This window comes from Eurypyga helias, unplaced genomic scaffold (assembly GCF_000690775.1).
Source record: "Eurypyga helias isolate BGI_N326 unplaced genomic scaffold, ASM69077v1 scaffold7999, whole genome shotgun sequence".
Lineage (NCBI taxonomy): Eukaryota > Metazoa > Chordata > Aves > Eurypygiformes > Eurypygidae > Eurypyga > Eurypyga helias.
The window spans coordinates 1-23,587 of record NW_010272659.1 but is presented as its reverse complement, the minus strand read 5'-3'; the positions used below and the strand labels follow the sequence as shown (position 1 = coordinate 23,587).

At 45.7% G+C, this 23,587-nt stretch overlaps 1 protein-coding gene across 1 annotated transcript; it reads right to left on the bottom strand.

Moving 5' to 3' along the window:
• Window positions 1–203: 203 nt before the first annotated feature.
• Window positions 204–19,574, bottom strand: FERMT1 (fermitin family member 1). Its single transcript, XM_010159195.1, has 14 exons — window positions 19,401–19,574; window positions 16,038–16,271; window positions 14,424–14,570; window positions 13,641–13,854; window positions 12,496–12,598; window positions 10,841–10,948; window positions 9,777–9,908; window positions 9,585–9,634; window positions 6,868–6,992; window positions 5,502–5,608; window positions 4,548–4,769; window positions 3,750–3,874; window positions 1,702–1,843; window positions 204–478 (listed from the first exon to the last, which is right to left on the bottom strand). The coding sequence occupies exons 1-14, from the start codon at window positions 19,549–19,551 to the stop codon at window positions 305–307; spliced, it is 2,034 nt and encodes a 677-aa protein (XP_010157497.1). The 5' UTR covers window positions 19,552–19,574; the 3' UTR covers window positions 204–304.
• Window positions 19,575–23,587: the final 4,013 nt, after the last annotated feature.

Below are 23,587 nucleotides of genomic sequence, written 5' to 3'. Positions count from 1 at the left end.
CATTAAAAATACGAGATTCAAGAATGCCCAGTGGCTATACACTGTTTATTTAAAAACTTCTGGCTGTACAAAAGGAGAACAAAGACAACTTAATTTTCCTAGTGCTGATGATGGAGTTGCCATACCGCATCCAGTGACCTTGGCTTCGATATTTTAACAAAAAATGTAAGTAGTCCAGTCATATTCCATGACATACTGACATTACAATATATTTTTTAGCCAGCAATTGACAATCAGAGAGGGTTTTGTCTAGGCTGTGGTCCTCTTAGCTGTGGGGAGAAGCAGGCGGAGGGAAGACTTCACCTCATTCCTGACCTCCAGTTAATTTATGGAACAGATCTTCATCCAGTGTTTCATTCTGGTCTTTGGAGCGGGTTGACAAGAAGATGTAGCCCCCAATACACTCGTGGATGATTTTGCAGTCTGCGCTCAGACAAGTGAAGGCGATGGACACGTTCTGATCAAACTCGATTGCAACCTAAAGGAAACAGATATGGAAAAATCAGGAACGGAGATAAGCTGCATCTGGGAGAAAAGATGAAGCGTGAGAGCACGGCTGGACCACAGACCCCGTGGAAGGGTTTCTGGGTCTGTTGGACGTCGGGAGTGTTTGGCTGCTCCATTCTGGACTTTCTGCTAGGGCAGTGCCCTCTCGCGGTCAGAACCTCGTGCCTGGTGTCGGCCGCACCAAATCCATGCTTGCAACAAGTTTTCCTTACGGCGTGTAAAGGGAACACTGAGGAGAGCAGGAACAACACTCGGGGCGCTGTACGCTCAGCCAACAGTGTTTCATACTGTTCACTGTCCTGTGCTGGCCTTAAATCTGCTTTTGGGGGCCACGTGTTAATTTCCAGCTACTGTCAGTTCTAAACCCCAGCAAACCGGGGTTAATTACTCACTGTGGGTCCTGCCTTTTTTGGGGAGGGATTTAAAGCAAACCCAGCAGCTCTACCCGGCATTCCAGGCTCAGGGAGTGGTGCAAGGAGAGTACCAGGGATTGGATCTGATCTCTCCTGGCTCCTACAGGTGGATGTGGAAAACACTGTAAACTGCAACAGTTTCCGGTCTCCTTGAATTTACATCAGGTCACACTAGTTCTACCTCAGAAATCTACAATTTACAGAGCTGGCTCCAAGCTTTCCAACCCAAACTCTCCAGAGGACTGCTGGGCCACAGCTGGCCCCACTGAGCAGCTGTTATCGGGGTGAGGAGCACCCCGGTGTAAGTCACGCAACGGAACCTCCTTCTCAGGGCCACACATCAGCACAGGAGCTCGCACCATGGCCTTGCAGTCTCAGCCTGGGATCTGAAAGACAAACTGGGTTCCTGTATCCTCAGCCTCTAAGAGAGACTCAATGAGCAGAGTTTAGGGGATGATGCATGAGCCAGGCTATGCAGAGTTAAAATAGACTTTACTGTGACAGAGCGGTAAATCTACCTTTGAGTCTCTGTATTTCATCCCACCAAAATCAAGGGCAACTCACAAAGAATAAGTTTGGTAGGAACCTTTTAAACTGGAGATTTTTTAGTTTCTGAATTTTGACTACAGACTCCATTCAGAAAGATTTTAGACAGCTTATTGAATAACATGTCACAACATATTCAAAATCTTTTCGCTCTGAGGTTTAAAAAGATTTTCTGAAAGCATCCTCCAGTGTCTGACATGCAGTGACTGAACGCAAAGAGTCCTTCCAGTTTTACCTGGCGTATTTCCCAGTTTACATTCCACTGCTTCATGTTGGAGAACCTCCACGTTGTGATAGGATCCCCCGTGGCTATATCTATTCGGATCAGCCTGTTATAGGACACCCCAAGCACATCATCCTTTTTGCTTCCTTTAAACCTGAAAAAAAACCCCAAACCAACAAAGCCTTTGAGGAGACCAGGTTTGCAGCGATTTCTGTCTCAGGAAACATTTCACCTGCCTTCATCCGAAAGGGCAGAAAATGTGGGCAAAGTCACAGCACTGAGGAGAGCTTGGACCCTCCTTTAGGACAGCATCTGCTAGAAAACAAAGATGTAGGCCAGTGAAACATGGTGAGATGGGGACTAATTGGGCAGGTAGAGCTGGCTGAAACCTTTACAATTCATTGGTTTTGGCTAAAAAATACCATTCTGCCAAAATGCACGAATTTGATTATATTTTTACTGGAAAAGTGTCAACAATAATTTTCCTTGCTTCATTTCACTAACCTGGAAACATGTTCTTCTATTCACCTGAATTATATAAGTGTACCAAAACAGATGTAGTGTTTTATATTCCATATCATCATTAACTTGCCAAAACACCTGTTAGCAATATGTGCATGTTTCCGAGTATAAATCACGTTACAAAAATACTGAGATATTTTAACATTTCAACTTTCTTCTGATTAGAGATGAAACATAAAGACAAAAGGATCAGAACTTTGGGGGGACAGAAATTTCTGAGTTGGGAATAGCTAGGAAAAGTTTACTCTGGTAAAGACACTCCCTCTGCCTTCATGCTGCAAAGCTGGAAGAAATTTCATCTGACTGCTGTTAATATTTTCAGTATTTTTGATCCTGTTTCTGAACATTCTCTCCTTAAACGGAGCTGGCCCTTCGGGTGAGAATGCGACCCGGACCACAATTTGTGCCTTCCTTAATGCCGCTGCTGAGATACTGCCCATCAGGTTGTAGAAATTCACCATCAGGTGCTTTGGTTATGCAGTTTAGGCGCTGGGTTTGTTTGTTTAAAAGAATTAATGCTGACAGATGGGGTGAAACATCTGTACCTGTGTCAGTAGATTAAATAGCGAGAGGGAACGTTCCCAGGCACTGAGCTCGCGCGCTCTTCAACTGCGAGAAGAGGCCCAGGCAGAATTCTGGCTGCAGGCAAGCAGTGCTCTCTTCAGTGACTCCCAGGTATGGCTCAGGAGCTGGAACATCCCATACCCATGTGATCTGGCAGTTCACATGAGGCTACTGGGTGTTGGGAAGTCAGAGTTGAATAGTACAGACGTGGGCTGTCCTATGCCAGCTGGCCTCTGTGCCAGAGAACGGTTCCCTGCTCCTTCTGTTCTACCGCAGATGAATCTTAAGTAGCCCTGGAAAAGGTGTTAAGCACAAACTAAGGACGATGCCTCCAAGTACGGCTGTGTCAGCACTTTTCAGGTTCTCTGGTGCTTTGTCGAGGGAAAAGGACGCAGGTCAGAACCCTGCCGCAATCAAGGCGTGCGTCCAGGGAAAGTGCTGTGAACACAACAGGACCTTTCTTGTGCTGACTGCTCTTCCAGATTCACCCAAAAAAGGCAGCGTGTTTTCTTCATGAAACACCAAAGAAATGATGCTCACCAAAAAGCATTTTACCATAAAATCTGATCCAAAATCCAAAAACTCGGATCATAAAATCCGATCAATGCAACGAGCAAGAGTTGGAGCGAACAAAAATACTGCAAACCTGAGAACACCAACAAGACGTGCAGTTTTTTTACATTTCAGTGAGTTTATGGCAGTAAGGGTTTAATCTCAGTGATACGTTTCTTCAGGCAAAGCCCGACAGGTCCGTATGAAGGCAGACATAATGGAGAGTCTGCTCCAGGAATGGAGCTACCGAGTGCTGCTGCTGTAGAAAAAACCACCCGCACGGGAGTTACTAGAATTAAAAAAGGTCCGTGGAGGAAAAAACATAGAGAATATTTCCAGAACAGAGAGTCAAAGAACTTCCTGCAAATCACTGACCGTGAACACATTATGGCAGCTTGACATCGCTGTAACAGGTTGATTACCTTACAATGTAGTAGGATAAGCCAAACTCGGGAAGGGACTGCCATGCTTGAATAAAACGCAGCTTGGCCTCCACGAGAGGCATCTGGGATACATTTTGGTGGGCTTCCAGAATCCGAGCAGCCAGCTGGGAACACAAGAAGAGAGAAAGGTTTCAGTTGACCGGAGAACGAAAACACCCTCGCTTTTACTGAATCATCATCATTTCACCATCATTGGCTCTTATGCCACGTTCAGACGTTTCACGGTCACTGTTCAATGCAGACGTGCTGTGGAGAGCTCTGGGGACAGATCCTGAGCCACAAGGGCAGAGCAGTGCAGGAAGGTCTTGGTGTCTCTGTGCTGCGGTGAGTTAGCTCCAGCCAACTGCTCTGGAGACTATGTCCCGAGGATGGGTAGGCTGAGCAGTGGACAAGGAATGAGGTGGAGAGGAAGGAAAGGCACCCAGGCCAAGAGGGCAGGAAGACACTGTTATTTTAAGATGCAGGCAGTAACGTCCTGCCCTTAGAAACCTTCCTTTCTCACTCTGAACAGACTTTCAGGGAGAGTGTTATCAGGAAGAGAACATGATGAGTGACTTAGGAGGCGGTGTGGGTGTAGGTGTGTACTTGGAAGAAGTGCCGAGAGCCCTGTCCGGGTGTTCATTCTGAAGAAAAGGCCTCTTGATAAATATCAAAGGGACAAATGAGTACTGCAAGGTGATTCTACTGTGTGGTTTCCAAACGCTGCTTCGAATCAGCCTCACCCCACGCAATCCCTGGAGCCACCCATCCCCAGCCATCAAGCCGTGCCCAGAATACCTGCTTGGACTTGTATTTTTTGGTATAACGTGGTGAGACGAAGCATTCTGGTTTCATATCTGTGCTTTCTGGATCAGAGACGGCCTGGGAAGACATGGCCCAGTTCTTCATCTTTAGAAACGAAAGGATCTTGTTGACCTCGGGATGGTAAGAGCTATCGGCCATTGTTTTGCCTTTTGAGGCCAAAACACAAGCAGCCATCCACTGAGCGTACTGATTCTCCTGCAACAGAGACAATCGTTTGGTACCTCTGGACAAACCGTTTATGAAGGTGGCTACTGCTCAGGCGTCTTTCACTGTGCCATAAAACCGCTCCGGAGGTATTCCGCTGAATTTGTGTGGATACACAGTTATCACAGCACTGTTGGTCTTCCCTGATTGGGCTAGTTCCACCCTGGGACTGCCTCTGCAGAATAGTTAGGTTTTAGGTTTTCAAAGAAACCCAGTACTTTGGAATAGATTGTCTTGGAAACTTTATTGGATGACTTTTTTCCACCTAATGAACATTTTTACAAAATTTGGACTGATACATCTCAATGCAAATGAAATAAATTGAAATGGAAAGCTAACATAGGGCTCTTATCACACTACCCTCATCTGAATGGGAAGAGTTCTAATTAGGGGAAAAGAAGAGAACAAAACCCAAACCCCAGTCGTCTGAAAACACTGGGATAAAATATTGTAATGGCTTTTGACTTTTTGGATAGTTTGTTCTTTTATTTCATTGAAGCAGCTTTACTTGGAAACTGATGATAAACACAGAATTACTGTCCTTTTGTCTCCTCAACCACAAAGTCAGAGCACCACATCATTCTTAAATTTTACTGTAGATAATAAACTCTCTGCAGCATCCTTATTTTTTCTATACAAATTCTACAAGAGGGCAGTGGGTCTTCTAGACAATCTGACAACAATCAGTCTGGAATACAAACCTTCCCTTGTCTTATTACTCACGTTATCACATCTCAAATATACTTCATTCATGCCATCAGCAACAGGAATTAGTAATTTGATTCCAAACTTCTTTGCTGCAACATTTACATCTGGTACAACTTCACATCCTAGATCACAGAAATCAGAAAGAAATGAATTCATTTCATGACTCCATCACTGAGTACTGATTAATACTAAAGAACAGTGCTTAAGGGTTGTTTTTCTTTGAGACTTTCAAAGTTTAGGTCTAATGGAAGGTTTCTGTTCACTGCCTGGTCTGGATCGCCAGGGTGATGAATGCTCTGAGCTCAAAGAGCATGTCAGTCAGTGTGGAAGAGACAGGACGCAAGTGCTCTCAGAAACTCTGCCTGATCTTAGGAAATGCTCTACACCTAAACTGGAGAGGATCTGATGAAATAGGCATTTTTGGAAATTTTACCCTATGCGTCTTGAAAGCCTGGACTGTATTTTCAGAAGCGGCTCAGTACTGACAACGGGACGTAGGTGACATCCACCACAGCGCTAGCCAGTTCAGGGATCCCAGAGAACTCTGGGGACCTGGTATTTCACGCTGATGGTGCCATTACGGGCCTCCTGGGTTCAGCTGGAGTCGAGGACGCCTGCAGTTCCCCTGTGTGTCAAGGGACACCAAGGCTGCGGGCCACTTGGTGAGGTTGCAGCCACCCTGGCTGGTTTTACCATGCGGGTATCTGACCTACTGAGGATGTGCAGATTGGTGTGCGGAGCCATTTGTCAGAGGGTTCTTTCTATTTCAAAGGCTCCTTCTAGGATGCATCCTGGGCATCACTGGTTCCCTGACGCTGAACAAAGGATGTCCCTGCAGGAGTAGATGTAGATGGAGGCTATATATGGTGCTGGGGTTTGCCGTGCGTACAGCTGGGGCTTCTCCTCCAGAAGTACCTACAGCAGGTGGCAGCTATGGGAACCCCCATGCGTAACAACCACGGCCCAGAGAAGGTCCTGGGGCATGTGCAACCCATGGCATTCTCATCCACTGCATCATCCCTAACCCTCTGCTACCAGTGTGCACTGGCCAAGGACAGAGGTGAGTAGTGCCACTTCACACACAGTAAAAATACTGGGAATCGAAGTGTGGTAGGGATCGCAGTCTCGATCTGACCCATCTTTCAGTGGATTCAGCAGTACGTGGCATCTGACAAGCCAGGTCCAGGTAATCTTGGTTCAGGCTAAATCACTGAATCGGTTTTGGTTAGGCCTCTTTGCAGGTGCAGTCTGGCCTGCCTGCTTAGCAGTCTCAGTAACTGAAGTCCCACGGCTGCAGGCTACCGTGCTCGCCTTCCTGGGCCTTCCAGGCATTTCTTCAGTTCACGAGTGCAACAGAAAAAGAAGAGAGAAAAACTCCTACCTTTCAGGTTTAGTTTTTCAATAGGTTCTCCCTGTGCGCATTCCTGGTTTTTAAAATAAGATACTGACGTGTCTTTAAAGACAAACCAATACGGCTTGATTGCTCTGAGCGCCAGCTTCCTGGGCCTAGAAAAAAACCCAGAAACGATGTTTGTTTATATGGAAACATCCAATGGCTAAGTCACTCACAAACACTACTGTGCATCTCACGCTGCTCTGAGGTCATTCACATGGGGTTACCCGTACCTGTGTCAACGAGGGGGGTGGCAAGCCCTGGAACCCACACCGCACCCACCCGATCCTGGGTACGGACATGGTTTTTACCCCAGATCATACCTGATCCTATCTATGGCTTCCTCTCAGGGGGTGGCAAGCCCTGGAACCCACACCACACCCACCCGATCCTGGGTACGGACGTGGTTTTTACCCCAGATTATATACCTGATCCCATCTATGGCTTCGTCTCGGCGTTTTTTTCTTTCTCTTCTATGTGTTTTTTCTCATTTTTTTCCCCCCTTCCATTCCTAATCAAAGCCATTCCCTTCTAACAGGATAATTTGGGGTTTTACATGAGCTCAGTAATGTGAATGTAACCCACGCTCGTTCACATGCACCAGGATGAGCTTCAGTTTTTCACAGCTCCTCAACTAGAAGATTTGCCCCCAGAAAACCAACTTGTGTTCACTGAAGTGTAAGGGAGACCACCTTTTTGGCTTTATCTGAAGAGCGTGTAACACAACAAAATTCTACTCCTTCACTAAGTTTATAGAGGTTCTGTAGCACTCCAAGGAAAGGTAATAGTTTAAACCATCTTCTTCCATCAGGGCAGTGTTACTCCATCTCATCACACGTGTATATAGATGGGTATAATCCTCATTTTAATTATTTTACTTAATTTCATACTACGCTAGTGCAGACTGATTTCTTTCGTAGAGTAAATTGTAAAGTATCTGCTTTGGAATGGAGCATTAACTGATAGCTACTAATGGTCAAACGTAACCATTGTGCCAGCCCCACCTCTCTTCAGTAGGAGGAAAAAAATCTTAATTGATCCAACTAAGACTACACTAACAAAGCCACAGGGCAGGGAAATAAAATCCCAGATTCAATATATTTCAGGAGACAAAACCAGAGGTATTAGCACTACTTTGGTAGAGAAATATGTCACAACTAGCTACAAAGGTCAACAGTGAAGTTAAAAAGAAGAAAAAGAAAAAAACCCACTGTTTATTTAGTACTTTCCTTCAGACCTGTGATGATGGTACGAAGAGTATACAGCTAGCTGGAAAACAGTGATCATTATACCTACTCTTGCCTTCTCCAGAGCCTGTCCAGAAGTCTGAGTTTACAATCCTTCCTAGAAAATGGCTGTTTTTATGTTTAAATTTTAAAAATAACTTGGATTTTTAAAACTGCCAAATATTTTTGCTTTTAATTTTCCAATACGGTGACATTCTTTAAAAAATAAGGGACTGCAATTTTTACAGACTAACAAAATTACTTTTCTGTCCAAAAAAAAAAAAAGTTGCTGCATACTTTTTTGAAAGCTTGTTGTTGTTGACAAAACCCACTACAATTCCCCGCAAGACTGTCACCCACCTGATGGTAGGATTTACTGCTGTGCTGTCGCGGTGTGTGCTGGGGACAAGTGTGAGTAAAAGCTCGCTATGAACAGGCAGCAGCGTGACACGCAGAGCTTTGCATTCGGGTTCACGGTTAAACACATAGTAAGGAAATGTTGCTGCTCCTTTAAGGAAATGTTTCACACCTCACCTACCTTCCACTACAGTCTTAGGTTTAGTGAGTGAGTTGTCACGCAGACAGGAAATTTTTCATGATGAAAAATAAGCCCTGAATGCTTTTAAAAGGAAACTGCTCTACTGCTGGGGAAAAATAAACAATCCATTGTTAGAGGTGAGTAACTGACAGAACTTAAAGGCCTTAAACTCCCTTTCATCTTAAGCCACCTCAGGAATTTGAATGTCAAACGGAATTCCTAATTGGCAATGAATAATTCTTAACAGTTAAAAATTTTAAGGTGCAGTTTCAGTTCACCGACTACAAATACGCTTTGTCAACAGAAGGAATCTGATAGATATTTGTGCATTAGAAATCTTTATCTTTCTAAAACACAAAGACTGTTTTGTGATAAAAGGCATTACAGACTTGAGGTCACTGCAGTCCTTTAACCAACCCACAAATCCAGCCGTTGCAGTGGGCTCACAGAACCTCATTTTACGTTAGGGAACACCAGACTCCATGAGAGGTTAGAAAGGGGTAATTTGTTTGTTTCTTTTGTTTCAAAAAATAAGTCAGTCCCCAGGGTTGCTTTCAGAAATTCTTCTCAGGGAGAGCTGGAAGTGTTTTCTCCTTTTGCATTGGCAAAACCCAGTAAAGTGTGATTGAAACCAAAACTGTAGACTCTTTTGTTTAGAGATAGACTGATCTAGGAAATACAGAGAGCTTGCTCTTTTAATAAGCGTAAGCACAGCGACCCCAGCACCCCAAGAGCAGAAAGGTTTGCTGAGAATCTTGCTCAGAAGCAGTAAGAGAAAGATTTCTTGAAGAGGATGACATTAGGCTCGTTAGCGCTATCAAGTATATTTGTGACTTTATGACCGTAGGATCTGCCAGTCGTTCAGAATGAAAATCTCAAGAGATCTCTCGCATGGTTAAGCTTTTTGGTTTAGATGTTTTATTATTAGTTTAATAACTCACCTAACTAGCCTGAGATTATCAGCAAGTTTCGGGATGTCTGTGATGTCCTCCTATCAGGAATAATTAGGAATAATTTTAGTACAATGCGCTTCGTAATCCCCTGTTAACCGTTAAAAAACCAGGAACCAGGTAGGCTCGTCAGTCAAAGCACCTGACACCATGAACACAACTCTGCGATCCGCAAGGACGTACCAGAATGTTACTTGTGTTTCCACCTTCCAGCGTCACTTCCAGATTAGAAAGTGCAGCTTCTACTTCATCTACTTCCGATTCAGACGTGAAATCTTGCGCCTCTGAGGATAACGATAACTTGCTCACATGATACTAAAATAAAACATCAGTGTCAAACAATCAGTCTATCAATTAGCTACAGACAATCACAGCGTATGAAAATAGCCCGTTTGGTCTTCTGGGTCTTTCACAAGGAAGCAATTACAGGTGCAATTACTGGGAACAGTTTCCTATTTTAATTGCCACGTTTGTATTTATTCCTTCCTTAAAAGCAATTGTCCCTGTTCTGGGAAGCTGACTCAGTGCTAACATTGGCTTCCCTAGCACTGTCAGCTCCAAGTGCTAGCCGCACCAGGCGGAAACCTGCCAGCAAGGTTCTGAGGTGTTGCGCCGCGGCAGGCTGGGAATTTTGGGCAGCTCCATTTACATTTAAAAGGAAGGCATTAATTATTAATTTGTGCCTTATTACCTACAGTCAGGGACCAAGCCAGGCTAGGTCGTGCTAAATTTCCACGGATGCCACAGCATCCCTGCCTTCACATTGTGCTTTTTTCTGTCTGTTGTAGGGACCAAGCCAGGCTAGGTCGTGCTAAATTTCCACGGATGCCACAGCATCCCTGCCTTCACACTGTGCTACAGCTTTTTTTCCGTCTGTTGTGAACGGACGTGTTTGTGCACTGGAGCAATCTTCAGGAAGGATATGCGAAAGGATGGTAGCTGGAATGGGAAGCACCACTTCCTAGTAGTCCCTTCAGAACAGACTGGTATCAAAGTTACATCCTGGGGAGGGTTTGCTTTAGGTGATGTTAGTAAACCGGTCCCTAATCGTAGGTGTCAGTTTGCATAACGGTGTGCTGCTAGGGAATCTAGTTGGTTTAGCTGATGGATGCTGCTTATTGTTTCTCACTCAAATGGCAGACCCCCAATCCCAGCAGAGCTATTGGCCTGGGCTCTACCCTCATCTTGTCCCAGCTTGTGCCTCCCCCTTGAGCAAACGGGTTTTGCAACTTGGACCGAGTACGTGCCTGTAGTGCAGCGAAGATCAGCATTTCTTCCTCCGTGCAGTCAATTTCTTCTAAGAGGATGGCCCAGCGGGCTTGCTCATATATTTGGTTTATCCGCACTGCATCGTACTGTGGCAGGAAAGAACGACGTTGTTCATTAATGACCATCGAGGTACAGACTCAGGCTCAGCTGATCTAACACTGGGCTGAAGCCACGAAGGTTTCCTTCCTCCCCCACCTCTGCCCGGCTGTATGTTCCTGTCCTGCTCTTGCACAAGCTCGTGTGATGATGTGTAGGCTGACCCAACAGAAAATTAAGCAGCAGTCGCTGGCTGCAGCAGAAGGGGAGTTTAGGACGTCCCCTTTTGTGGTAGCAGGCCTTAGGCTGGCTTAACCGAAATGGGAAACCACACCATGAGAGCGAAAAGAACGTGACGTGGCTGATATGAACGTGACATTCAACAGCTTGCTGCAGCCGAAAGACAGAGACTAACTCCTCACTTCCCCTCTGCTGCTTTTGGCTTTTTTCGGTTCTGGCTCTATTTTTGCACTGGCCCGACATTCGTCACATCCGTCTGCGAACTGCTTTAATTCACTATCCTCTTTTTGGATAGCGATCGTTTCTTACTACCTACTTGGTTACTAAGCTGCAGTGACTCACGGAAAGAGTCAAGCCCCAGAGCTGGTGAGACGTAGGTGGTGGGAGGGTAAACCCTGGAGGGTGAGCTCTCCCCGATGTGGTGAGCTATTAAGTTGCTTGCAGCTGTTTTGGGTTATTTCCTCCTATGGCTGCATGGCTGGCGGGGGCAAAGAAGGAACGTTGGGGCTGCTACTTCAGTTTTAGTGGGGATGGCATTTCACCCCGAAACCATGCCACCTGAACGAGAAAGGGCCCTTCTGCTTATCTGAGGTGCCTGAAATGAGAGAGTTTTACAGAATTCACAGAAAATAACAATGTGTAGGCCAAATCCTCTAAAATTCACATTTGAACTCTTGTTGATTTACACTGTTTAATGACTGTGCCTTAATTTCACTAGAGTGTCACTCAAGCCCTAAAAGCACTGGCTTAACACAACCACCGTGACCGTCTTTTAGTGGAAATAAAGGCAAATAAGAGGAACCCTGAGAAAAACCCTGAAATGATTTTTGAAGACCAAGGTTTGTTTTCAAATGGGACTTAAAACACTTTTGCTGAACTTTCCAAAGGTATTTAATCACCCAGTCACATTGCAACAAATTTAAGCGCCCGAGTGCTTCCGAGAGCTTCAGCCCAGAAAGGCTGAATATTCAGCGAAAGGCAGCAGAACATAAATGTCATTTTCAAGTCCATTTTCAAAAATAGGGCTTGTACCTTTACATCATTTAGGTTTAGCTTTCCCTTTAATTTTTCTTGTTAAGACAGAGGCGGAAAGTAAACCAGCCCCTCTGGAAATCTGGATAGAGCTTCTGGTGCTCTTCAGATCTCATCTTTGTACTTAAGATCTTATTTCAGGTGAGGAACGGTGGTGATTCAGTGTCCAGAGGGGAAAAGTGCAGCCTTAGCTTAGGGGAAGAAGTCGAATTTGATCTCTGAAGGGCCTGTAACAAATCCTAGCTAAGATCTGGGACCCTTGTGCTACAGCTCCTTGACATGAAAGCAGGCAAACAATGAATAGGAATAAAAACAAAGCTCTTACTTTTGGATTCAAATCAAAGAAAGTGTAATATTTAAAGCGCAAAAGAAGTTGATCGTCCTCCAGAATGCCTTGTTCCATCAGGGATCGAGATGAATCTAGCCAGCTGCGGAAGAAAACAACCCAGAGATTCATCTGTACAGGAAAAACTGTCACACCTGCAGAGCCCCAGCGTAGTTGGGAAACAAAAGTGGGAACAAACAGCTCTTATTCCTGCAAGTCTGAGGAAAATTCACCAGGATTTATATAATTTGTTTATATAAATACATTTATACAGCTTATATAACTCGAGGAGGTGGAACTTTCATATGGGTTTCCAACTTTCACTGCATAAACACAATACCTACAATCTTCCTAACTGTTTCCCCAGCACTATTCAAAACATCAGGAGCGGGTGGCAGCAACTGAGCAGTAACTAGTTGTGGGGTGACCTACGCCAACAAGGTTCTTTCTTCCTGACCTCCAGAAACGGGAGGTTCATTTAGGCCAGGGCAAAAGTGCCTGTAGTATTTTAGAACTCCCCCTTTTCATTTCAGTATTTGCTGTTTTATGCTTCTAGCTACTTCTGTTCTCCAGTGAAATCCATTGAGGATTTCAAAGTCACTGTTAAGTGCTCCACAGATCTAAAAATGACAATCCATATTTTGATGCCAGAGGGACAGTCCTCTCGGCCACCTGCACCAGGAACCCCCACGTGCGCTGTACTCCCCTGTGGCGCACAGCACGCTGTGTTTGCTGCTGCTTGAGTCACCCACACGTAGTGCATTCGAGCTTTATTGAATTGATCCATGCATGTACTTCCACCGTCTGTTTAAAGCCTTTGGAGTTTGCTATCCAGACTGTCCTGCAGCTCTGCCCACAGCGCTACGCTGGATCTGCCTTCACCTCACAACGGAATTTAGTCCAGGGCCTGCACGATGACATCCTTCGTCACTTTAAAACAAAACTGCCCAACCAAGAGTGTTGAATAAAGAAAAAAGATTTCAAAGAGTAAGTACTTCTGAACCAAAACCTAGCTCAAGGCACGTTTTTACGGATCGATACAGCCATGTATCAGGGGCTGTTTGATTTCAAATTGTGCTTTACGCTTGAAAAGCGGGATGAACGCTACCCTCATCAAGCCAGCTAACAAAGAGCTCAGGTCTTACCCCGCGTTGAGTTTGGCTTTGTCAGCTAAGGTCCGGGGCTGGTACATCTCTGCTAGTGTTTCTGGGGAGCAGCTGGGATGACTGAAGGCGAGGATGCTGCAGTTCTGCTCAGTCAAGGGACTGTCGCTGAACCAAGTAATCGTGGAAGAAGCTGGTGTCCCGCTGAGGGGATCATACGTGGGTGTCATGGTTTTACTATATAAACCTGGACTTCCTGCAAGTTGAGAGTAACGCATTATTTCCAGGAAAACTGCCTTCAGACTTTGGTAGTCTATCACTTTCCATCGTAAAAGCCTATTTGCTCTCAAGACAGTCTCCTATCTGCTGGTCACAGCAGGCCTTGTCCTTTCCCAGGGGAAGTGACCTCAGGGGCAGAAGTGCTCGCTCTTGTTCTGTGAGAGATCTCAGCTGTGTTGGAGACGGGTAACACATACTTTCAAGCCTTTACTGCTCATTTTCCTTGCAGGTTGCCAAACTTCTTGAATATTTTAAGAGTGGTCTCACATTTTCGAAGAGCGGCAGCACATCCTGTGTGTAGGGCCACAACTGATCAACTGTTCTCTGGTATGGCCTTTCTCGTATCAGTGCAGAGGAAAACATTTTAAAAGACAACAGAAAAATATTGATATGTTGGAGATTTCAGTGACTTCTTGAAGACACTAATTTCAGGCCAACCGTGTCTCTCTGACTACCAGCCTACATTAAACTGGTCCCCCTGGTAAGAATTTTTTCCTCTTTCTGACTTCCAGTCAGAAGAATAAAATCATGTTGATTTTTCATTACCTGATAATCCAGAACTCACTGGAGAGTTGCACAGGTTTAAAATATCTTCTGTAACTGGTTCTTTGCTGTTCTTGTCCTTTTTCTTTTTCTTTTTGAGTGCATCTTCTGATTGCTTCAACAACGAGAGTTCTTCTGACCGTCTAATATCTACAATGGCAATTTGGGAAGTGAAGCATTATGAAACATTTGAAACCTAGCATATTACATCCAAAAAAAGCCCAGGGTTGATAACAGCATTTGGGGAAGCTCCATGTTGCAATCTGAATTTTATTTTTGGCAGGTTGAAAGCAGTAGCCATGGAAAATCCAGTAATTCAGTAACAAAACCAAAGAAGTGGGCTGTGAGAGTGGCTTTTGACAGGATTTAAGCTTGCTTTTGTAACAAGCCTAACTGCATTTTAGCACACCAGCGAAAAGCTCTTGCTCTCTAATGGCTCTGCAGTCGTCTCTGAGCATAGTAACCTCAAGGAAATGTCTGACTCACAAGCAAGAACAGAAAGGGAACCACTGTGTTTGAAGTCCGTGCCTCTTGCTATACACTGTGTTTCACGTCCAAGACTGTCTCGGCTACGCGCTGTTCCCTAATGAACTGCTGATTTGACAGTTGCAAACCTGGCTCTTTGTTTCTGAAAACCACCTTTATCCTGGGGTAAGCAAAGACATTTTTGACAGTATTCACTCATGAGAAAAGCTACAGGGTTCCTGTACTGACTCAGTCTGGAAGAAAAATGAGGGTAGAAATACTTAATTCAGCCAAACGTCAGTTGAACAATTATGGCATCATTTTATCAGAGCTGTTGAGTATAATGAAGATGTACTATACCTGTCACAATCCAGTGCTGGAAGACGAAATTGGAAGCTGCCCTGTGGTCAAGATGAGGCGGTAAATTCCTTCTGAAGTGAAGGTGTTAATGGGCTAAGCTTTGAAGGTCTAAATTAAAATGAGGATATTAATCCCCATTTTACCCTAAAACTAGGGGATTCTGAAGATTCTTTGCAGGCTCAACTTACTCCTGTTGATCACAGGCACACAGGTCTGGCACGCTCCAAACCCTCACCTCTACTTGGAGGCACCCCATTAGTGGGAAGAGTGGAGACCTGGGGACTGAGGGCTGCAGCACATTCTTGGGCACGTGTGGGGGGGTTAGGTATGCCTTGACCTGGATTGGTTTGGGCATACGAAAGTTTAAACATTTAAAACACGCTCCTCCGGAAGTGAATACGTAAAACTAATAGGCCAAGCTGAATATCATTCATCCTAGTGAAAATAGGTGATAAATCAGTTGGCACCAGTAAAATCACCTATGGTGAAGGCTGGTGTAGGAGGCCGATACGCACTTAGTCTATGGTGATCCCAACAAAACCATCAACAGGACTGACTATCCAGTACTCCTGCAGCTCATGGGACACATCCCTGACACTGTTTGCATCAGTTATCACAAAGACTGAGAACCACTGACATGCACTGGATACTAAAACCCCAAAAAATCTGTCTCTTGATCTTGGGTCAACTCAATCAAACTTCTCCTTGAGCTGAACACTTTTGTAAGGACTTCACGACAAAACAAAGCCACCTAATAAAACACTCCAACTTAGTTGCCAGAGCTTTACTTACTGAGAATTTTGCAGATGTCACTGACAGCTTTGAATACCATAGAAGAGAAGCTGACTTTCAGTCTCACAGTCTTCATGTTTGGCAAGCGGAGCCGCAGCATTTTGTGCTGAGTAGTGAAGAACAGCTTAGCATCTGCCTGCACGCCGCATTTATCGAGTGTCCAGTGGGTTTTCAGAAGCCAAGATTTTTTTTGCTCCCACCAAAGCGCATAGTCTGACCAATCTTGTGGTATTTCTATGAAATCACAAAACAGTTATTAATAAACTATGGAGCAAATACACAAAAAACGCTTAGTTTGGAAATGGTGCTCTGCAAACGGGAGAGTTTATTTGCGTTAAAGCAGCAACTACAGTTCCCACGGCCTAGTCCCCACGTGCAGAATACTTGTGGCAGTCACTGGGAGCTCACTTTGTTTTCCCTGAAGAGTTCACCTAGATGCTGACGGTGGCACTGCCTTTATCTTGCAGGTACGCACAGGGAGAGCGCATCTCCCGAATCTGGTGCTACACACAGTCCAGTGCTGCTTACATTGTGCTGCCATACGGACTAGTAACACGGGTACCCACTTCTCAACTTGATAGGGCAAGCTGAAAATCCTCCCGCCAAACCCTGTGTGCATCCAGGTGGGCACAAGTTCTTCCACACTCTCCTGGGAAGCACCGCTGAACAGCTCATCGCTATAGCGGTAAGAACCAGCGATGAGTCCCCTGAAGTCCTGGTAACACACAGCTGAGGGCTGTTCTCAGCTCTTCTCTGTGGCTGCACAGTTAGAGAAACAGGGATGTTCACCCGAGTGCAGCCCACTTAGGACAACTGCAGAGTGGCAACATTCTTTACATAACCAAGGAAAAGAGTCATTATTTTGGGAGCAAGCCCAGTGACAACCAGGAAGGCGTTAAGCAGCTCTCCAGCAAATAAGATGACCTTCTCCACCGCACAGGATGCAGAAACTTGTAAGAGAAGTAGAAACATGTAAGGGAGGTAGGATGGGCACGATGCGATATGGTACAGTTAAATCTTGTATTGGTCTGAGCAGGAGGGCAGGGATTGCTGGGACTGACCAAGGACTGACAGGGTTTGCCTACGAAACCCTCCCAGACAAGACAGGCCTGCCAAGAGGTAACTGTCTTGTTTCACTAATAGGGACTTGCTTGTGTTCGGCTTAAGTAAAAATCTTTGTGCATTTTCTACTTTGAAAACATACAGATAAAGTAAGGCTTGCTGAAACAAGAACAGATAGAAGACTGTTCACGACTTACATTAAGAGTTTTGGAGGCGGAGAACAGCAGCTTTCCTCTGATTACTCTTGAGCAGGAAGCTATCCTGACCTGAAAGGTGGCAAAACCTTGACTAGATCGGCATGAGAAGCACATGCATAAGGAAAGAGAAAGCATTGCTGCTCTCAGTTCCATGGGGAATTCCAAAATTAGATGGCTTCCCAGAAGCCAACCATGTGTAGTAGTAGTAGTAAAGTTTCTGTGTGGTCTTGGCCAAGTTGTTTCAGTCTTCTGCATCATTTCTCATTCTTGCTCATCAGCTCCACCAGACAGAGGCTATTCCTCAGCGCGTCTACAACATGGTAAAGCCCCATCCTACTTTGGAGCTTCTTATGTCTCAAGAGAGCCACTGACACCAATCATTTCATTACAGATTTGCTTTAGGTATTATTAATATAGAAAGCTTTTCACACTAGTTGAGTACTAGTTATAAAAATACTGTGAAAAATGAGTCTTCTGACCCAGTGAGCACTCGGGCTACCATTGGTTTGATGGCGGAGTTACAGGTGTAAGAATGCAGAGGTTGGTAGAAATGCATCAGATTTGCTACCTGCTTTAATGCTAGAAAAGAGAATCCTTGATAAGATCACTATCTCCAAGTAGAGCTTTTCCATTGCAAAGGCTGTTCGTGTAAAAACATCCTACAGAACAGGAGCCTTTTGGAAAGAACACCTTGTGCATCTCCCTTTTGTTTCCTTCAAAACCTGCACTGGAAAACAAAACCTTTCACTTGACAGTGAACTCTGACATTATTAAATTGCCAATTTTAGATTTGTTGATGGTACTGTGCTGCAGGGTTTTGTTACAGCTCAGTTTTTCTCATTTGTCTGAAGTCAAGCTATGTAAAAAAGACTAAAGTTTCAAGGAGGGGGGTTTTAATTTGTTTTGGTTTTTTGTTGCCTCAAATCTCGTGTTTCTAGAGCAAGGGATAGAAATGCAAAGCTCACGGTGTTCCCACTTGGCGAGTCTGATCTGGCAGACAGGCTCCTCTCTGTGGGAAGTTGGTGACTAAGACTTCTAGATTTAAGAATTCCAGGAAAAAGAATAACATTTGAAGAACAAGTTGCATACGAAAACCCTGTGGCATTGACGTAATTATCAAATACCTTGTCTGTATCTGTCATTCTGCAGCTTCAGAGTGCAGATGATTATTTTGGGAGGCTGCTCCATTTGAGTTAAAGAAACCTGGATTCTGGTATTGCTTGTAGCACTGACTTGCTGTGACTGTACACACTGTTTTTACCTTTCATCTCCTGACCCTGAGTCGGCCAGCCTCTGCTTTTCACAGCTGCTCCCTACTGGATACACACAATGGATAATGTGGCTCAGAGTTTGGCCAGAATGCCACCATAGCACAGGCCACAGGAGCTTCTGAAGTGCCTTGTAACAACTAATCCTGTCTCTTGGACTGCTACAGGTGGATAGATAGGGTACCAGCTACCTTTATTGCCCCTCAGACTAGCCACCTATAATGCCTATCTGGAAAGGGAGTTGAAGTCTAGTCCAATTCTATTTCATGGAATGAATCATAGAACGGTTTGGGTTGGAAGGGACCTTAAAGCCCATCCAGTTCCAACCCCCTGCCATGGGCAGGGGCACCTTCCACTAGACCAGGTTGCTCCAAGCCTCATCCAGCCTGGCCTTGAACACTTCCAGGGATGGGGCATCCACAGCTTCTCTGGGCAACCTGTCCCAGTGCCTCACCACCCGCTCTGGGAAGAATTTCTTCCTGATATCCAATCTAAACCTCCCCACTTTCAATTTAAACCCATTACCCCTTGTCCTGTCACTACAGACCCTTGTAAAAAGTCCCCCCCAGCTTCCTTGTAGCCCCTTCAGGCACTGGATATTTGTCAAATGGGAAACCAAAGTCAAGCCTTGCACTGTGACAGGGGCTGTAGTCACAGATGGGGGGTGCTGCCCACACAGAGCCCTGAGCTGCAGCACCCACATGCTCGGCGCACGTCTCTGTAGAGAAGTAAGCAAGGCAGTGCCATTTCAAAATGCGCAGGAGCCTCTTTTCTAGAGGGAAAGCGGCACGTATGAATTTAATAACATTGTGTAAATTAAACAGGTCTTTACTCACTGATTTGCTCTACTAATTTCAGCATCACTCCTCCAACATGAAGGTCCCCCGTGACCCGTAGTAAATATTCCTTTTGTACATCTTCAAGCTGATGATCAACTATCACCAAGAGCTCCCAGGAGTGAGACCCATAGTCACCTGAAGATATCATTTTGGAAAGGTCTGCGTAAGCTCTGCAAAAACAAAACAAACAAGCAAAAAGGGTATTTATCCTCCACTCTGAAACAAACACCTCCGTGCTGCCACGAGTTCACAGTGGCCTTGGCTGGAACTTCAGCTGTGTTATCTTGTTACCTCTGAACTAGACTCTGCTCTTGTGATTACTCTTGCAAGACAGGCAGGTGTGATTTTTTGGTTTTGTTCCGATTCCGCCCCTGACTCAGGTGTCTCCAATGGGGTAGAGAGAGGCCAGTTTTACCCGGTTTTCCCCACTACACAGCGTTAACCTGCCACCGTAAAGCCTGCAGTTGTGGGTGGGATCTGTTCTGGCGGTCTGTTCAGGGAACAAAGGAATTTCAATGACTTGTACGCTTTCAGCTGTGATTTTCATTGCAAATATAAGTTTACACTTGCGGTCCTGCCAGCTTGGTCCCACGGGACCAAAACCAGAGTAGTTTTACCTCTCTGGGTAGATGCGAGGGGAGAGAAGTAACTTTAACGGCTCTCTGCCAGCAATACCCAGGCACGTAACTGCAGTTTTTGCTGACGGTCTGCTTGCACAGAGATGTAGGCATGCATCCTGCCGCAGCAGGGGGAATCGTCTGAGATGCCACCAGGCTCCCGCCAGGACAGGCAAACAGTAATCACGCAGAGCCAAACGAGAGAAGACGCTCAACGCAGAAGCTTTGGTTATCAGTAGAGTTCTGCCAGTTACTGAAGAAGCAGCTTGTAGGCATAAGGTGGCTGATGCTGCAGGAAGGATTTGTGATATTTACCCAGTGAAAGAAGGTAGCAGATTAGCATGCAGTGTCCTGTCAAACTGCTCCCTAAGGAACAAGCCTTTGCAGTTGAAGCTTAGGCAGTAAAGCGGGTGGCTTCCATTTATCACAGACTGTCAGCAGTGCCTGGGAACCAAGTCACAGAGACTCTTAACTGTTAAAGGTGTTGTACACAGGCTGCTTCTAACATTAAACCCACAGAATCACAGAATGGTTTGGGTTGGAAGGGACCTTAAAGCCCATCCAGTTCCAACCCCCTGCCATGGGCAGGGACACCTTCCACTAGACCAGGTTGCTCCAAGCCTCATCCAGCCTGGCCTTGGACACTTCCAGGGATGGGGCATCCACAGCTTCTCTGGGCAACCTGTCCCAGTGCCTCCCCACCCTCTCCGGCAAGAATTTCTTCCTGATATCCAATCTAAACCTCCCCACTTTCAATTTAAACCCGTTACCCCTTGTCCGGTCACTACAGGCCCTTGGAAAAAGTCCCCCCCAGCTGCCTTGTAGCCCCTTCAGGTACTGGAAGGGGCTATAAGGTCTCCCCGGAGCCTTCTCTTCTCCAGGCTGAACAAGCCCAACTCTCTCAGCCTGTCCCCATAGCAGAGGTGCTCCAGCCCTCTGATCATCTTCTTGGCCTCCTCTGGCCTCGCTCCAACCAGTCTATATCCTTCTGATGTTGGGGGCTCCACAGCTGGATGCAGCACTCCAGGTGGGGGCTCCCAAGAGCAGAGCAGAGGGGGAGAATCCCCTCCCTCGCCCTGCTGGCCACACTTCTCCTGATAACTAGGAGTTGTTTACAAAGACAGCTATAGGGGATGTAACAACGTTAATAGACTATTGTAGATCTCTTTTAAAAAGAAGTATTTAGTAATTTAAAACCTCTAACCTCCAAGTTAGATCAAAACCAGAAAAATCAAGGACAGTTGTCACAGATGAGAAGTGAATGACCTTCTCTAGGACTGACTGCAGGACTAGACCAGACCAGTTTAGGTTGTGTAACATTGAGCTAAAGGTTAAATACTGCATGCCTAGAAACAGAGAAAATTTACGTTCACATATCTACCCAATTTATAATAATGCAGCTTTATGTTACCGCTGAAATAATAAAAGAGGGTTTCAGTGCCAAAAGATACTACTCCAGGGCAGAGCCCAGTCCAATGTTCATTCTGAGGTTCCCTTCCAGAGGTGCAAGGGAGGTCTTGCACTTAAACACCCAGTCTGTTACAGTTTCATCTTCCTCAGACTTTCAGGTGTTACTCAAGTATCTTATGGTTTAAGAATTTCAACAGGAAGACTTTTGATACTTTGTTAAAGTATGTATCATGTGGTATTTGTATTATGGAGTACAACATAAACCAAAGTCATCTAACAGTTTCAGTGATGTTCTTTTAAAATCTGTTCTGAGAATACACGTGTTGTGGACTTGGTTCCTTGAACTCCTTTGGGCCTAAGTCATGCCTGGATTCAACACTAATGTAAAATTGGGTATCAAAGGGATAACAGAAATGTGGTGGCAATGACAAATTCTAGTAATAAGGAAAAGCGATTCCAAAAGTAAAGGCAATTAAAGTGTATCTGTTAAAGATCAGACTGATCCCCCCCATTATGAATGCCAATATAAACAAAACACTCTGACCAGCTCAAACCCATCCTTTTAAGGAAGATCACGGCACCAAGGAGTTGCACTACAACAGTGCTGGGAGGCTGCCCCGAAATTCTAAAATCACAATGACTTATAGACAGCTCTAACTCAGGAAACTGCAACTTCATAATCACATGAGAGGCCAACTTACACCGAGGAACAAATGCTATTGTTAATTAGGTTCTTGGATGTGCCAGCCTACACCTTTTCACCCAGCAGCTACTAAACCAACAGGGGTTGATACTTATCCAAGAAGTTTGTTTGTTTTGCCTTGGTAAATAAAGACATTGTGTTGGACACTGGGAAATACTGTGGCTCTCCCGCCTCTGGGCTAGAGCTGGGATTTTGAATTTGTGCTGCTGTGTGCCGCGTGGATTTATCAGTATGCATTAGACCGGGGGTACCCGGAGAAGGGGAAGGGCTGTGCCTCTCCCAGAGGCACAGTGTCCAAGAGCCAGCTCCGGAGATGGTCTCCCGGGCAGATGAGGCTTTCAGCACAAGGGTGGTATGAGGCATAGAGGGCAGTTATCATTGCTGCATTCACAGCAAAACAAAAACCCTGACTTCAGAGAAGTCAAAATGCCACTAGTCACACTCCTAAGTGTTGATAACAGCTTTAAAAGGAAGTAAATCTACAGCTGAGAACTACGTGGTTTCATTTCAGGAGCAGAGGCCAGTATTGTTACAGAAGAGCAGCACTCTCATCTGCCCTCCTGTGCCAGCGAAAACATTTGGGAGCCGACATGGATGCTGGTGCGTTGGTTTTTTTTTGGGGTTTGGTTTAGCTTCCCAGCCTAATTCTGCATTCAAATGCTTGTGCTGACACGGGTGAAAATGAGCAGCCCAAGGGGTGGGTGAAACTCGTTCTTTCATTCACGCTGGCTTGGAAAACCATGGCCTCAGCGCAACTAGTCCTGGCACTCCATCATCCCCTAAAGCTGCTCCCTCCCCGCTTCCTCTTCAAACCAGGAGGTTTTGGTTTGGTAAGAGAGCGCCAACACCGGCAAATCTATTGGAGTACGCAGCACAAACGGCGCCTAGTCTTGAGGAAGTGGTAACCTAAGCAAAAAGGACAACAAACTCCGGTGTATTAAAACCCAAACATGGCCAAACTGCCAGGGCAGGCCGCGTGCGCTCCATGCCTTCAACCCTTCGGGTCAAGCCTGGATCTGCTCCGGGAACGCGCCCCAATTCCTCAGCTCCACGTGGGTTGCAGCTGTACAGCCTGGCACAGGGGGATCCCAAAGGCCAGAAACGTGGCTCCAGGCTACTGCTGACTCCAGCCGCTATTTCTGCGGAGCCTTTTAGCCAACACTGCTAGGGAAGAAGAGCAGCAATTCCCAGATGGAGCCCTCCGCACATCTGCGCCCTTACAGCCCTGAACGTCGAGCTGTGCGGGAACACAGGAAGGTGTCGGTCGCGGTAGAGCAGAAGGTCCACTTTCGGGTGAAGCGGGGAAAACCCGAGTATGACGTTTCCCTGACGGCTTCCAAGGCATCTCTCGGAAGGCTGGGAGGGAAGGGGTAAACAGGCCCGTGCTCCCTCCGGCCCACCCCGAGGGCAGAGCAGGCGCCGGAGGAAGTGCCGGCTGCCGTCACCCCGGGGAA

What these genes read in the sequence shown, in the direction of transcription:
- FERMT1 (XM_010159195.1), bottom strand. Translation starts at nt 19,551, where the DNA reads ATGATATCTTCAGGTGACTATGGGTCTCACTCCTGGGAGCTCTTGGTG. An exon ending in TCTTTGATTTGAATCCAAAA is followed by an intron (nt 10,949 to 12,495) that starts GTAAGAGCTTTG and finishes TTCCTGCCACAG; the next exon opens with TACGATGCAGTGCGGATAAA. An exon ending in AAAAATACAAGTCCAAGCAG is followed by an intron (nt 3,875 to 4,547) that starts GTATTCTGGGCA and finishes TTGTGTTCCCAG; the next exon opens with CTGGCTGCTCGGATTCTGGA.